Here is a 16,243-nt window from a genome sequence, read left to right as displayed (position 1 = left end):
GTGTAGGGGTTCCTGGTATACACGCAACCTACAAGATAGGGTAAAAAATAGTGAGACCCTTAGGTCCCTGTACCCCTGACTGTCCAGGCACGTAACTCCCAGAGTAGACCCTAGGTCAAGGGACCCAGGAATGTGAGTTTGAAATTGAAGCCAAAGTCTCCCTATAGAGGGATACCTCCCTTCTTATCTTGGAGTCCCGCATACAACATCGCGTTCTCCAATGCGCAGGCAAGGCGTAAAGTATCTTAGTTCATGACAGGTGACTCCAGAGAGCAGATATAGCGAAAAAAGGAAGGGTCTAGCTTCAGCCGTCCGAACATGTGGTGTCCTGTTAGAGAAAATCGGCAGCCCTATCTGAGTCTGCTACCATCCTGAGCTCTACTCAAGCGGCAGGATGTGACCCGACATTGATGTGGGAGTCGAGGCACACCAGGTACCTCCCTAGAGTCTCGTAAATCTCCTTGACAGTAGATGAAAAGGTGGGTTAGTGCGAATCCAAAACAAGACGGCTCCCGTGATGGATCTATAGAGTATAGAGGGAGGGCCCACCATCTCCAAACCCTGTGCACCAGGTACGTGCTTTGAGGAGATGGGGCAATCCTGTCCTCTTATCCCAAGACCGTAATGACCGGGGAATTCAAGACAACCGGGGGGTCCGGTCTTACCATGCGATCCATGCGTACGGTTTACCTTCAGACCGGGTAGTAGGCCTTCCCTAGTCTTGTTTAACCTAGCAAGGCAGTGCCCGTTTGCTCTATGAAGGTCTCCGTATCTCCTGTCGATTTGATATGGGAGAAACTGTCCGCGCAATTTTTTCGAAATGGTCTGGATCTCCAAAACAGAAAACAATTTTCTTTTTTATGGTGCAGAATCTACCAAAATCTGCATTCTCGGAATACCTGAGGCTCATCCGTTAGCCGTACCATCTCCAGGAGTGTGCGTAAATAAGTGGGAGACTCCCCCCGTTATACCCCTGTGAGTATTTCTCGCGCGTGGTACAGCGGTCGGGATCCAGTAGATCCATTACAGGAGATAAAATAGGGGATCCAGTCTAAATATGTATATCATGCATGACCAGGCAGTCCTCTATAACGAGATCAGTAGCGCGGTCTTCAGATCTAATTGGATGCAGGAGGGACGCCCCTCTATGCAGTCATCAATGTCTTGCACAGGTACAAGCCTGCGTGATGAACAAATGGACGGCACATTAGAGTGTCGAGTGTATGAGAGAGCCGCACTCTCTAATAATGTGATCGAATTCCGTGACAGCGTCCGGCTGATAGTCTGAGCGGACCGCACCCGTTAATAACCAAACAGTAGAGAGTCAAACAGTAGAGAGTCAACCGTTTCTCTCTGAGAATGTGTCATTCCTAACATGTCCTCTGTATCCAGCTCAGTATCTGGCTGAGGTTGAGGGAGGGCTGCGTCCTCTAATAGCAAATCAGTGTCCGGTCCTGTATATGAGAGGGGTACGCTCTCTGTTTCTGAAAATAAGATATTCTTGGATCGGGGTGATGGAGGGTTGCACCCTCCTGTGATCCAAACTAAAGTACCTTAGAGATTCAGGGAGACCAACTGCAGGGGTACACCAACTTCCAATATCAGCATAAGACTGAGGATCTTAGGTGGGTCTCTCCCCGACCACGAGACTCCTCTCTGAATCGCTCACCTGAGAAAGAAGTAACTGGCAGTAAACCAGACCGAAGGTATAGAATACAACCTAGGGCCGTGTCCATCCTTAACAACAGAAAGGAATGGTGCGAAAATGCAACCTTCGGAACAAAGATGAAAAACTACCAACTGACCGCCCGGATCCCGTGCGCGCGCGCGGGGTCCAGGAGGACCGTTGATAGCCTGAGGAAAGCTGGAGACGTTCTCCGCAATCCACGAGCACTCGGGAGATCGGAGGAGGTCAAGTCAGGCCTCTCGACGACCCGAGTGAAATTAAAAGGAAGGCACGAAAACAAAAACAATAATAAACGTAGATAAGAGTAAATACGTAAATTCTATCTCGGACAGAAGGCAAATAGCAGGCCGGAAGAACAAGGCAAGTAAGCCCCACTGAACAGGGCCAGGAGCTAACCTTACGCAGGAACAACCACCTCTATCTATATGGACACCGTGAGGCAGATAGAGGGTTAGATGCTAAAGACAGGGAAACACCGCGTCCTCCTGTAGGTGTCTGAGTACCGGTCCTTGCCTGTGAGAAGTTCTCCTTAGAGATGTGCCGTCGCCGGTCTGGTGTAAATCGTGGATGTGTGCCCGGGGTCTACATAAGAAACCTTGCCCTCCAGGCATGAGGTTTAGGGCCTTCACCCTTCCCACCGTACTCAGATGGCTGTATACTGGAACCTCTTGGATAGTATGGCAATGGTGCTTGCCTGGGCACCTGCCTTTCCCCATGTGACTGGTGGGCACTGGGTTTTCCTCAGTGGTATACCTCCAGAAGGGCACAGGCCCAGCAGGCCAAACGAATGGACACAGAATATTTGGCCAATCAAATAGGCATAGGCATAGCAGGCCAATCAATGGGGCACAGACATAGCAGGCCGTTTTAATGGGCACAGGCCGTTCTTATGGGCACGGGCATAGCAGGCCATTATTATGGGCACAGACATAGCAGGCCAATCTTATGGGCACAGACACAGCAGGCCAATCTTATGGGCACAGACACAGCAGGCCAATCTTATGGGCACAGACACAGCAGGCCAATCTTATGGGCACAGACACAGCAGGCCAATCTTATGGGCACAGACATAGCAGGCCAATCTTATGGGCACAGACACAGCAGGCCGTAGTATACACAGCAGGCCCTTTAAGTGGGTACAGACGTAGCAGGCCATTTCAGTGTGCACAGTTGTAGCAGGCCATTTCAGTGGGCACAGACGTAGCAGGCCATTTCAGTGGGCACAGACGTAGCAGGCCATTTCAGTGGGCACAGACATAGCAGGCCATGTAAGAGGGCACAGACAAATCAGGCCATTTCAGTGGGCACAGACATAGCAGGCCATATCAGTGGGCACAGACATAGCAGGCCACTTCAGTGGGCACAGACATAGCAGGCCATTTCAGTGGGCACAGACATAGCAGGCCAATCAATGGGGCACGGACACAGCCGCCCACTCGCAGGAGTTGTGGTCTGCCAGCAGCAGGGGAAAATCTGCGTGGGTAGAGTCCCATCTATATATATATATATAGTCTTGGGGGTAATTGTGTGTACAACCTCCTGAAATACTAAACCTTCATGGTAGAGTGAAAATGGGGGACGGCCAGGATTACTATATCCGTGCTCTTAGCACAATTGCCCTGCAGGCACTGGTCATTGTGGTATCCATGCTGTAGAAAATCCAATGTAATACAGACTAAATAGTACCCAAACCGCATCCCAACCTAGATTCTTCAGTATTATGCTCTAGAATGGTTGCTATGGTGACCGGTTTGGGAAGAAATTCGAAGCGGGCCAAGGAAAATACATATAACAGCCTGATATGGTCACATGAAAAACTGTCCCAACCTGTAGACAGTATGAGATAATGTAACAATGGTGCCATATGTTACTGCTTGCTTAAAAATAAAGGAAAGCGAGCACTCCATAAGAAAAATGAAAAATGTTGCTTTAAACTTATGACAGCAAAGTATGAGGGTATAGCATCGATATAGTTACCAACATGTAATGTAGTGCCTAAAGTAAGCTTGCTTACTGAATGTATGGTAGTAAAATATCAACGCCCACTAGAACAATGTGGTAACATGAAGTCAGGCAGATAGGAGCCTGACTTCCAGCGAAGCAAGAATCCTGTAAGCAGATCTCCATAGAGGTATGTACAGCCGGTGGAGGAGCCGCGATCAGGGCGCCCCCTCCTCCACCCGGTCGGACGCACGCGGTCTGGAGCTGGAGCCGGAGCCGGCCGCCATGTGTGGAAGGAGATCCGGCCGTCGGGTACTCGTGTTTGATCACGAGTACCCCAGGGACCGGCAGGAAAAGCACGGGACCGCCGGAGGGGGGTCCGCGGTCCTGGGGCTCGGGGTTTGGAGGCAGCAAGCTGATTGTCAGCCTCCAGCAAACACCCGAGCGGCACACAACCGGCCCGACATAGAAGGGCATAGGAAGCAGAAGACAGTATAAGGGTAACAGGGGGAAGATAGGCAAAATAGATAGAGTGTTAGAGGATGAAAGGCTCTATAGAAAGACATGAAGGGGAATTCTAATGGGAGCAGATGTAGCTACTCTGACAGATGGGCAAAGGGGGAAAGAAAATAAGGGGATAGAAGGGCAGAAAAAGTCCCAAAGACCCCTAAACCAGATGCATAAACACAGAAACCATCAAGGTAAACTACAGAAAAATTCCCCCACAGATAAAATATAAATACTGAACATAAAGAAATGAATAAATCCCAAAGCCCCCAACTAATATTAGCAGGAGGCAGTGGTACTCTGACCTGTACTGATGCGGAGCAGCAAAGAAAGAGGAAATGATGCATGGGGAGGGGAGTTTTATAGTACCTAACTTTTTTCTGATTGGTTGTTTTTCTGTGCTGCTGTGGAGTTCTAGTAAAGAGAGACTTAAGCAAATACGAAGCCTCCTGTCATGTTATAAAATTTATCCTTTTATTAAGATATCCTTAGCTGTTTAGTTCAGGAATTATCTTTAAATTTAGGATTAGAACAGCTGTAATAATGTAAATTATATGTTCTGTTATTGTCACACTTGTTTTTGTCTTGTATGTATATTGCACTATTTTGCTATATGTACGATAAAATGAAAAAAAAATTCTCAATAAATAAAACAATGGAAAAAAAAAAATACATCGATGTAAAGATTGGGCTCAGCCAAATCTTCCTCTGGGGCCAATTAACACCCAGAGCAGCCCAAGGGCCGTGATTACTTCCCAAGGGCTGTGCCTTGGGACCTTTGGTGCCTTGTGTGTTAAATCATGCATAACTATTAGCTAACCTTGCCTGCTTGCTAGCAAACGCATACGGCTTTGCACCAAAATTCAGTCTTTAACTCAGTGTCATCAACGTAGAGGTGAACAAGCTATATCTTACTGAAGCTGAACTTGTCTTCATGTTTTGTGGGTGACAAGTTCACTTTAATTTGATCTGTCACAAATTTGTGGGTTGCATCTTAAAGGGATACTCCACGCACCATAACAACCTCTGCGCCTTGCACAGTTTTTTTCCCAGTGGGGTCGCTTGTCACTTTCTCCCTGCATTCTAGTGTCATATAAGTGTAGTCATTTCAGAAAAAAAAAATCACTAGCTATAATCCCACTCCTCATTTATATATATATATATCAAAGATAGAAGCTATGCTTACATGTATCCTATAGCCATACTCCCATAGTGAAGCTCAAAAGGGCGGACCCACCCTGAAAAGGCGCCCCCAAAGAATTGTCAGGTCATGGAAGGTAGGGGTCAATAATGCCGCAATTATAGGAATTTAATGTAAATGTAAAAACTTCAAATGTGAGCAGTGTTTAAACTTTTTTCCCCTCATTTGTTTCAATCTATTGCTTTTTCATCTTTTTAACATACAAGAGATGTATGCGTTTTCCCGCGCATGTGTGTTCATGTAACACTACGAATGCATTTGCATTGCACAATTCTTCAATGTAAGGGATCGTGTACCTTAAACAACCTTTACCTGTTTATATCATTTAAACAGAAGCTGAAGGAGGAACTAGATTTACCTGTATATTTGTTTTGCTAGAACTCGACAATTTCCAACATGCCTCTTTATTTTTCATTTTTTTATTTCATATTTTCTTTAAGCCTTTATGTGCGTGCAACCTGAATGTTGTTATGCCTGGAATGCGAACATACAATCGACAGTTTTGAAGTAACGTTGAATCTGTTAAGACAGTGATTTCAGCCTGTGTTCTGAAGCCTGTCTGATTTCACAATACGATATTAGTTTCTGTTGTGTTAGGGGAACTTTGCCAACATCAACAAACACGGCAAACTGCTTCACAAGGACATCGAAACATATCGATATGTATAAATAGGACCGGACGCAAAGGAGAAATAAAAGGGTTTTGTTATATGTCAGACTAGGAGACTGAAAAATATTTATAAATAATCACAGATTCACATCAGATGTGGATCAGTTTAACATATTACCTCTATGAATAAAACTCTACCCCAGCTTTTACGCCTTCAGGGCCCTCATCATCTACTGCTCCCGTATTTCGGTCACGTTTTGTTAGAATAAAATGTTTGTCTCCCTTACCTATTGTACAGCACTGCGGAATATGTTGGTCTTATCTAAATAATTGTAATTGTGAGAAAAAAATCCTATACACAGCCCAGTCCAGTTTAATAAATACATTTTGACATTACTGTCCTCTTATGCGGTCACTCTAAGCACCATAACAAGTTTGCATTATTGCAAGGGTTATCGTACAGAGAGTACCCTGCTCTCATACTACATGCTGAAAGTGTGGCAGGTAGAGGGTTTTACTTCCCCTTTTTCTATGTAATTTTGGTCCGACTTGTGTGGACGGCGATGACTCCTCAGATCACAAACCCACAGATCATAGACCCACCACGCTATGTATAGATGGTATGGTGGTACGGTTTATTTAAATTTATTGAACGGTTTCACTCATATGATGTGATCGGTGGAACTGCATCGAAAGATAAATTACTTACTCCTTAAGCCTTCCGCTGGACAGGAGTTCATGGAATATGATAAGACTCCATGGACCAGAATTTGAGGCTTCTGATTGGTGGAGGGATCGGCCTGTAGCTGCAGACAGTTCCCCAGCAATGCAGCAGCAGGAACCTTCTTAATTCATGGAAAAAAAACATTCAAAAGTAGAGGGTAGAAGTCATTATAGCCTATCATTTCCAAATTGCTTTTATATTGTGTCATGTTACGAGACAAGTGTCCTGTTCTTTAAATAACCCACAAACCCTTGCATAGATTGATATATTATTTCCTTTCCTTTTTGTGATTCAGAAAGTAGAGTTAAACTTTTAAAAGAAAGAACATAATCCCTAATAATGGGAAAAAAATGAATTCTTTACTGTGTCAAAAAGTACTTGGCTCTCAATGATTAAATTGGCTGTAGGCTAACTTTCCCACTACCACAAGTAAAACACTTCATTTTCCAGCTTCAGAGCTTCTCTGCACAAAAAAACAGGGTTTCTTTTCCAAAATTGTATTGGCGTCCATAAGTACTTTGCAATAAAATTTAATTTGGAGAGTTTTAGATATAAAACCAAAACTCTACCTAAATTAATAAACCGAATCTTGAAGGACTGATCGCTGCTAGTTGTTATATTGGGACTCTACCCTGTACCTCCTAAGGCACTGGTAAACAGCTCGTAACTCCTAGCTGCTGCCGGAAGGCCTACCACTCCCATTATGTTTTGCCAGTCTGTGCCCGAGGAACGTCACAAATTCTGCATGTCCGTAGACAGGAAAAGGTGTAAAATCTTTCAAAAGTTAAAACGATGAGCATGTTTGTGTTTGTGAAGGACCTACATGGGTGTGCTGTGTTTACCCTGCCTGTTACACTCTATGTTTATTGAATAGTGACAGCGAGTCTTGTGCTCTCTTTGCAGATTGGTCAGTCGAGGTTGTGGAACTTTGTAAGAAATACAAAAACGATACGGTTGTTGCCATTGACCTTGCAGGTGATGAATCACTTAACTGTGAAGCCTACCCAGGACATAAAAAGGCTTATGAGGTAAGTCTAATTAAATGTGTTTTTTAGTAGTTAGTAATGTTAAAAATGTTACAAGCATATTTACTGAAATTGGAATGATAGGAAATTCTATGACGTGTTCAATCAGTGTGTCATCTTATGTTGGGTTACTCCACCCAGTGTGACACATCAACACATAGATGCTCACCCTGAGTGACACTTACACCCACACACTTTGACATCCAGCGGCATCACTAGTATGGTACAGACCACCCCGGCTGACCCCCAGTCACCAGGGACAACCTCACAAACTGATCCCCTTCTCCTACAGTCCATAAGTTACGACACCGGGTGAAGCCAACCATTGTTGATAGCCTCAAGCCTACCCACAGCCCAGCAGTTACACACACGCAAAATAAGGTCACACTGCAGTGTGATGTGGGTATAAAGTAACTCCCAAGGCTCTGATGTACAGCCAGGATACTCGCCCTCCAATAATACCCAAAAACCTGGCTGGGTCCAGAGTAGGATATCACCTGATGTGGAGCCACGACAGTTAATGTCCTACTGTGCCTGGTGTCCCTTGACCATTCTTCCCTACACTCTGGTAACTTTAAAAATGTGTGTACAGGCAGCAGCCATTTTCTCGCAGACCTCAAGGCCAACGTTTGTGGCAACAGAGGGTTTACCTATAAAGGATAATTCTAGGGTGAAGTTGCAAAAAAAAAAAAAAAAGAAGCAGTAACCATGGAAACCGGTACTAATTCTGATTGCTCTTCTCTTGTAGAATTTTGCCCTAGACTTGCTCTAAACCACCTTGTGAGAAATGAAATGAATGTTTAGTATCCAGATGATAAATCACTAGGGACTATATATTGTGTTCTATGTTTGTCATATTTCACTCCCTGGCCCTTGTCATTGGCCTATTATAAAAAGTTACTGTGTAAATAAACAGACATTAATAGTACATTCAGAAATATATAAATATAAGAGTCTCAGATTTTGGTTTTCTCATTCATTTTAAGTGTTTTTTCTTTTTTGGGGTGGGGGGAGGCATAGTGGGGGGATCTGCTGTAGAGGTATTGACAATTGTTTATCTATTTTGTGTCAGTGATAGCTAAGTGTAGGGCTTTTTAATTGTGCAAAAAAATTGCAATCCACAGAGGAGAAACTTAAATATGGGGTATGTCTATGGTTCCTCTGGCTAATGACATTAGACCTCAATGGTATGGTTCAAGCAGAAAGCTCTGCTCCCACCCACTAGAGCCCCAGCGACGAGTTGTTGGCTTCAATTTGTCCCAGAGCATTACACCAAAGCAGGGTTAGGTTTTGTTTTGTTTTTCAATTAGATCTCTTTGCAACAATATATTTTTCTTACATGAGTGGCCATATTTCTTCTACAAAATACCCATCTAATCTTGGGGTGGGAAATCCAATATAGGGATTTTATGACGTAACCCATGGCTCACTTCCGATATAAGTGGCTCTTACCCCTTGTTAATAAGTAGTCAGACCCGGTGTGACCAGTTACTTATGTGTCCAATTTACAAATAGCCACACTGTCTTTGGAATGTGTTGTTGGTACCAAAGTCTTCTTATTTTTGGCAGGGGGGATCACACAGCATGTTTCCATATTGGAACGTGGTACTTACTTTGTAGAACACGATGACCTCGCCAGCACTGAGTGTACAGTGTGTGTGTCGCACATTCTGGCCGCAAATTAGATTAAATAGGCAGAAAAGTAGAATTAATGGCCCAGAGCAGTGCGAGGTTTTCAATATTACCTGTCATCATACTTTAGATAACCAGCTCTAATCTAAGCAAGGAATTTAGCAAAATAAATAATACTCAGGAATATGAACTCGTATTGAAGTATTTCATATATATGCACTTTGGCCGTCGTGATATAGATCTTGCTGTCAGGACTGTCGTAATCAAATCTGGCCACCTGGCAGGTATTTTACATACAAAAATATCTGCAGTTCCCGACCATTCCTATATTGTGAGTAATCGCTGACTTGCATGTAAGATCATTAAGGCATAGAAAATAACCAGATGAATAGTATTTCTAAGAATTTGCCAGTTGTAAAAAATGCTTTCTAATAACTACATCAGGCCTTTGTTAAATTCAATACAAACTGGTTCAATCATCACCCAGGTATATATGTAATAGGAATTTCTCCCTTTATGAGATGGCTGTAAATTCCTTGTTTATCTTCCGATATGGGCCAAGGTGTGTTTTGCTAAGCTTATACCAAAGGCAAACAGAACTGATCCTTTTCTGACCCTGTAGGACAGGGCTGGGCAGAAGGTAGATCCCAAGATATTGGAATGTCAGCTGCCATATTGCTTCGACCACATTTAAAATGGCAAACATGACCGAAGTTGTTACCATCTGCAACTCCCATCCCTCCCAGTCAAGTCGATGATTATCTATTCCATTCCATACATTTGTTTAAGTACGGTTGCCATTTTATTTAGCCTATCATTGTGTCTCTCTCAAGGCCTGTTCCAAACTGTTTTTCCATCTTATTTCTCAGTCTGTCCATGGTTTTTAACTGTACATTTGTCTCCAAGTCTTGTTTACATGAGTCCCCTGCTATTACACACCTTTTCGAGTGACAAGGGGCGTGCTTTTTTGGCAATGTTGTGGAGAGGAATAAGAAAATTAAGGATTAAAGGGACACTATAGTCACCAGAACAAATACAGCTTATTGTATTTGTTCTGTTGAGTAGAATCATTCCCTTCAGGCTTTTTTTCAGAGAAAATGCAGTGTTTACGTTACAGCCTAGGGATACCTTCACTGGACACTACTCAGATGGCTGTCAGAGATCCTTCCTGGGTCATGGCTGCCTAGAATGCATCCAAACATTCAGTGTCTCCTCCCTCTGCAGGCAGACACTGAACTTTCCTCATAGAGATGCATTGATTCAGTGCATTTATATGAGGAGATGCTGTTTGGCCAGGGCTGTGTTTGGCCTGTGCTGCCTCTGCCCCTGATCTGCCTCCTTGACAGTCTCAGCCAATACAATGCTTTCCTATCAGATCATCACTTCTGATGATGTCAGCCAAGCAGGCAGATCAGGGACAGAGCTAGCAACAGCAGACTTGAATAAAAGTAAGATTTTACTATATTTAGGAGGACAAGGGGGGCCCAGGTGAGCTAGATGGCGCTTGTAACACTATATGGTCAGGAAGGCAGGTTTGTGTTTCTGACCTACAGTGTGCCTTTAATCCAGTTTGTCTCTCTGCACCCTTGTGCCAAACAGAACTTTAACACAGACCTTACATTCTGTATTATATTTGCTGCAATTAAATTACATTTGTCGGTTAATAAATAAATTAACTTAAAAGATGTATCAGCTTTAAAGAAACACTATATTGTTAGGAATAACAATATGATTTATTTGCTCTCCCCTCCCCCCCCCCCCCCCCCCCCCCGTGGCAAATGATTTAAGTCATCGGGTACATGACTAAGCCTTGTCCCTCAGTGCTGGGTTGGGCTACTCCTCTACCGAGAGGAATTCGGAGAGTGCCACGTGCACATTAGGCCTTCCCATAAAAAAGTATTAATGCCTTCCAATGTGAATTTTATAGACGCTGGACATAATCATGCGTTAGGTCGTCCAACATTGTTTCACGGAGTCAAAGTGCAGGAAGAACATCTAGTGACTGTCTGGTAGACACGCATCTTCCCATCTGTACACATTGCACTTTTTGTGTCATTGTTACCTCCTCCTTTAGGATGTAAGTTAGTTTGAGCAGAGAATTATGTTTCGTTCGAGTTTGGCCAAAAATACATATATTTATAACTTACCAACAGGTCAATGCTACAGAACATGTTGGTGCTATATAAATAGTAATATTACTCTCGTCATGTATTTGTCCCTTGAAGTCTCAGCCAGGATATCTATTTTCTCCCAGCGTCCATGGCCGACTCAATATTCTCACATCTAATTTCAAGAATCTCAGCTATTACCAACCTCAGCCGTCAAATCAAGTTACTCAGCGGGACAGCGAATTAACATTCTGAATGTGCTGCTGGTAGGAGAGAAGATTTTAAATAGCACCCTCGTTTACTCAATGCTAAATTGAAGAAAAAATTAATTTACGATTAATTTGGATAATAAAGATTTTTTACTGAACCGCCTTCTGAGCACTCATATTTGCTGTCCAAAAGTTGGACAGTTATGCCTACATTTATTTTGCCTTTTTTCACACTGTGATTACAGTGATAATTTTCTGAAAATAAAAGTTGACTTTTGGAACCATGGGCTACTGTGCTGCTATTGTATATTTCACAGGTAACATGATGTGTTTTGTCTGTTGCAGGAAGCAGTAAAATGTGAAATCCATCGGACAGTCCATGCCGGCGAGGTAGGACCACCACGTATCATCAAGGAGGTACGATAGTAAATACTTTGTGCCATGTTAATAAAATGCCTTTGCAAACAGATACTGGAATGAAGAATTTTGATATATGCTAAACTTCCAGGCAGGATGGGGATATACTTCCAGACTACACAGACTGGAACATTTAACAGTTCTTAATGTGAGCATTAGGTTGGGTGTATGGAGTGATAAAATAATGGAATGTGATAAACATGCTGGGATAGGTATACATATGGATATATTTAACCATTATAGATTGGTAGAACTTCAAATTTCAAAATGGATTTAAAGTGATTAAGATGATTTGTTTTTAAGTTTCCCAATTTTGGCCTAAAATTGCCCTTTTGTTTTAAACAGCTGCTCTAAACAAAATAAAAAGTGTTTTAATAAAGCACTGTTTTTGGTTAGAGTAATCCTTGATGGCATGCCCCACTCCTCAAAATCCTCAAAAATAAATACAAATAAAAGAATCAAAGGAAAATGTTACTGTCAATCTAACTCAGAGGCCAATGTCTCTCTGCAGCCCAAGCTGCCTCCAGTGACCTCCCTCCTTCTCAGGAGAGGAACAAACCAGACAATGGGTTGAGGAGAGGACTTAAGCAGCACAAGGAGGGGGGAGGTGTATCATTGATTGTCTGTCACCTGCATTTTATGCCTGGTGATGTCCGATAACAGATATGCACAGAATTCACATTAACCGTCTCAGGACACTGACTGATGTGAACATTCCACAGTTTGGAACCGCTGGCAGAGGGTTCTGGGAAGCAGAGGTGAGAGAGAGGTGTGAAAATAATCGGATGCTGCAATGTTCTAAGGACATAATGTACTGAGTAACCTTCATTGTATATTTCAGGCCATTGAGGTATTAAAGGCAGAAAGGATCGGACATGGCTACCACGTTATCGAAGACCCCGTCCTTTACAAAGAGCTGTTGGATAAGGAAATGCATTTTGAGGTACCTTTACGAAGCAACAAAAATGTTTACTGAAAAATCCTGGCAGCGTTGTGAATGATAGTTAAAAGAACTGCAAGGGAGAAGCTAATTATGTCCTTTGCCAGCGTGCAGTGAACACGGGCGATGCACATGATTTTTTGCACAGACTTGGCATCAGGAACAGAGTTCTGGGCTGCCAAACTCACGTGTGCTGGGGGTGTAACTAGCCACCCGGGGACAAAGGTGCAAACATCTCTTAATGTGCACATGCGTCCATGTTGAGATTATACATTTTCTATTTTGTTTTCCAGACATGTCCTTGGTCCAGCTACCTCACAGGCGCCTGCAATCCAGATTTCACTAAACATCCTATCAGACAGTAAGTACTTCTGTGCAGGTATGGGTGCTGGACTGCAACTCCCATAGTTCTCTGTGAAGCTTGGAATGGCAGAGAATGATGGGAAATGTAGTCTGCTAACATGGCCATATTTTAAAGCATGAGCCGTTTCATTGACATCTACGATGTTAAGAAATGGGCGAATGTAAGGGCTTTAGACCTAGGAAATACAGAAAAGATAAACAAGGTTATTATAGTTCTATGTCTGTAGATTCTAGAATGCTGAGCATTGCTTTGACCTATAAACTCGTACTCTAAGAATATATATTGCCTAAAGGCGCCATTGTGCCTCTGGCTAAACATTCACTTTATTAGTTATGTGAACGAGCTTTGCAGCTGTTGTGAGGTTCCTTAGTGTATGTCTTTGGGGTCGTAAAATAAGGAGCAATTAAAACCTTGATTCTACATTTGCTACTGCAGTCAGGATATTTAATTTACTTGGAGGATTCTGGGAGATGAGAAAAAAAAACAAAAATATGAATCTCACGTAGTGTAACAAAGTTACAATTTGATTATATGAATGCACTAGATATCAATCTTTAATATACTTGTAAGTACAGTGCCCCCTACTGTTAAGTGGCACAACATCCTAGTATGTACATTTTTGTCATAGGAACCTCTTATTAACCAACAGATCCCCTCAACAGATGTAAGTGATAGAATGTTTGCTGAAAAATCTTTGGAATTCTCTTCTGAGTTAATGTGGACAAACATTTAAATAGCGTTTTTTTTAATCACGTAATATAAAAGATGCATGACAATTAGAAACATTTGCAATTTCAGGACCGCCACTATTTTTCCATACTACACTTATGGCAGTTTAAAAATATTTTAGTATAATTAATATCGGGCAACTGTTTATGCAAAGGCTATTTATCAAACATACCTTATTTACCATCACAATTCTTGGTTCAGTTATTACAGTAAGTAAAATGTTAAAAATGAGCAGCAATCCAGGAAGTGTTCAGGTGTGTTCTGGGAAATATTATTTCGTACGTACACGAAAAGCCGCCAAGAAGTTTAAATGTGAAAAATAAAAAAATAAAACTCAGAACAGGATACCGGTCACCCCCCTCAAACAAATTATTATCTTTGGAAAGAGCACAAAATTTTGTACTAGCAAATATAGGTATTTCTCCCATTTCTCAGCCAAATCTTTAGCATAGACTATATGTGGATGATTTACCCGACAAGGGAAAGCAGAATAGACCTTCAAGAGGTGGTCCATCTGCTCTCCCAAGCATGCCTAGGGGGTATAAATACAGAGTGACTGGCATCACTCCACCCAGACAACGGCATGCTGGCAACAAGGCCAGCGCGTCGGCGTCACTAAGGAGGTTTGACGCACTTGGGAGAAGTGCCACCAAGCAGAGCAAATCAACGAAGGCCAGAGGATGAGCTGAGGATGGACCAGAGGTGGGTGTTGGAGGAAGAGTGACGCCAACAAAGATCTAATGATGGCGGCCCTGGAACGGAGGTGAGGTGAGTACATCTCAATATATTACATTGAATATGGTGTATTCGATGTATATGGAAGTGATTTAAGGCAAGTCATTTTTTTCCTTAACAGGTTCACTTTAAAATCCCTGTAAAACACTGGTTTGTTGTTTTGTTTTGTTATTGTAAGGCTTTAGGTTGTAAGTCACGACTTAACCATTCCAAAGAAGGAATTCGGTTCTGACTATATAGTTTTCTTCCTTTTTTTACTTCCCTATCCACAGATTTAAGCAAGACCGGGCAAACTATTCTATAAACACTGATGACCCTCTCATATTTGGATCAACCCTAGATGTCGATTATTCGATTGCAAATAAGCACATGGAGTTTACAGAGGAAGAGTTCAAGCGAGTGGTAAGTTTACAACAGGACTATTTTTTCACTATTTAGTAAATTACGGATATCATACAAATAGAGACATGTAGTACAATATAGGCAAGCTGGGGAATAAAAATAAGAATTAAAAAAAAAACACTCAATTATATTATGTTTAAACGTGACTTTATTGCATTCTTGTTGTTACCTGTTTTATACATATTAACGTATTTTTTTTTTTTTTTTAGAACATTAATGCTGCAAAATCCTGTTTTCTACCAGAAAAAGAGAAGCAGGAACTGCTCCATAAACTGTACGAAGCTTATGGAATGGTCATCACAACTGGATTATAATCAATAACTCGGCAAGTCACTCCAAACTCCAGTTTCGTCCAGTCCTCATTTACCATAATGACGTTTCTTTTCTTTCCGTTGGACACTTTGACCCATGACTGCTTCTTGGTGTAGCCAAATTATTCTTATTAACGGACTAAACCCATGAGATGAAGGAGCTTTTTATCTGGTTCTACAAGGGGATCAAACTGACGTGTGAAAGCCAACCTCAAAATAATTAACAATCTGAAGTGAAGAACAGTTCGAGTCATTTGAGCCAATCTTTGAACCCATTGTATTTAGAGAAAAAAATAAAAACAAAAAACAGCCTCCTTCTATCCCCCCCTCACACCCCCCCCCCCCCCCAAAAAAAAAGAAAACTGGGAGTGGACAACTGAACTGCAAGTATTAGGCCAGAGTCTGAAAATGTTTCTAATTCAGTTAGTGTGGAAGGGCAAAAATCTTCAAACTGCCCAATTACAACTCGTACATTGACGTTTTTTTTTTTTTTGTCAACCACTGCAACTGTGTTTTGAAAAAACACGCTTATCTTGACTTTTACAGAAACTCTTTAATTAAACATATTCCATTGTGATTTTTAAACAACTACAGACACTGGTAGAATGGCAGTCAAATACATCGTTTTAAGGGTACCGGTCATGTCTGGTACATCTTGGGACATTCTAAAGAGCAGAAGATTCTGTCTATACATTGTGCTA

General features: G+C 42.2%; 1 protein-coding gene across 1 annotated transcript in view; it reads left to right on the top strand.

Annotated features, from left to right (window-relative positions):
• Window positions 1-15,872, top strand: part of ADA (adenosine deaminase) — a 73,655-nt gene extending 57,783 nt beyond the window's left edge. The window contains exons 6-11 of the mRNA XM_063459426.1: window positions 7,574-7,698; window positions 11,990-12,061; window positions 12,903-13,004; window positions 13,295-13,362; window positions 15,102-15,231; window positions 15,441-15,872. Of these exons, the coding sequence (XP_063315496.1) occupies window positions 7,574-7,698; window positions 11,990-12,061; window positions 12,903-13,004; window positions 13,295-13,362; window positions 15,102-15,231; window positions 15,441-15,545 (602 nt within the window). The 3' untranslated portion in view covers window positions 15,546-15,872. The remainder of the gene's footprint in view (window positions 1-7,573; window positions 7,699-11,989; window positions 12,062-12,902; window positions 13,005-13,294; window positions 13,363-15,101; window positions 15,232-15,440) is intronic.
• The last annotated feature ends 371 nt before the right edge of the window (window positions 15,873-16,243 follow it).

Source organism: Pelobates fuscus, chromosome 6 (assembly GCF_036172605.1).
Source record: "Pelobates fuscus isolate aPelFus1 chromosome 6, aPelFus1.pri, whole genome shotgun sequence".
Taxonomy (NCBI): Eukaryota; Metazoa; Chordata; class Amphibia; order Anura; family Pelobatidae; genus Pelobates; species Pelobates fuscus.
This window is presented reverse-complemented; position numbering and strand designations above follow the sequence as displayed.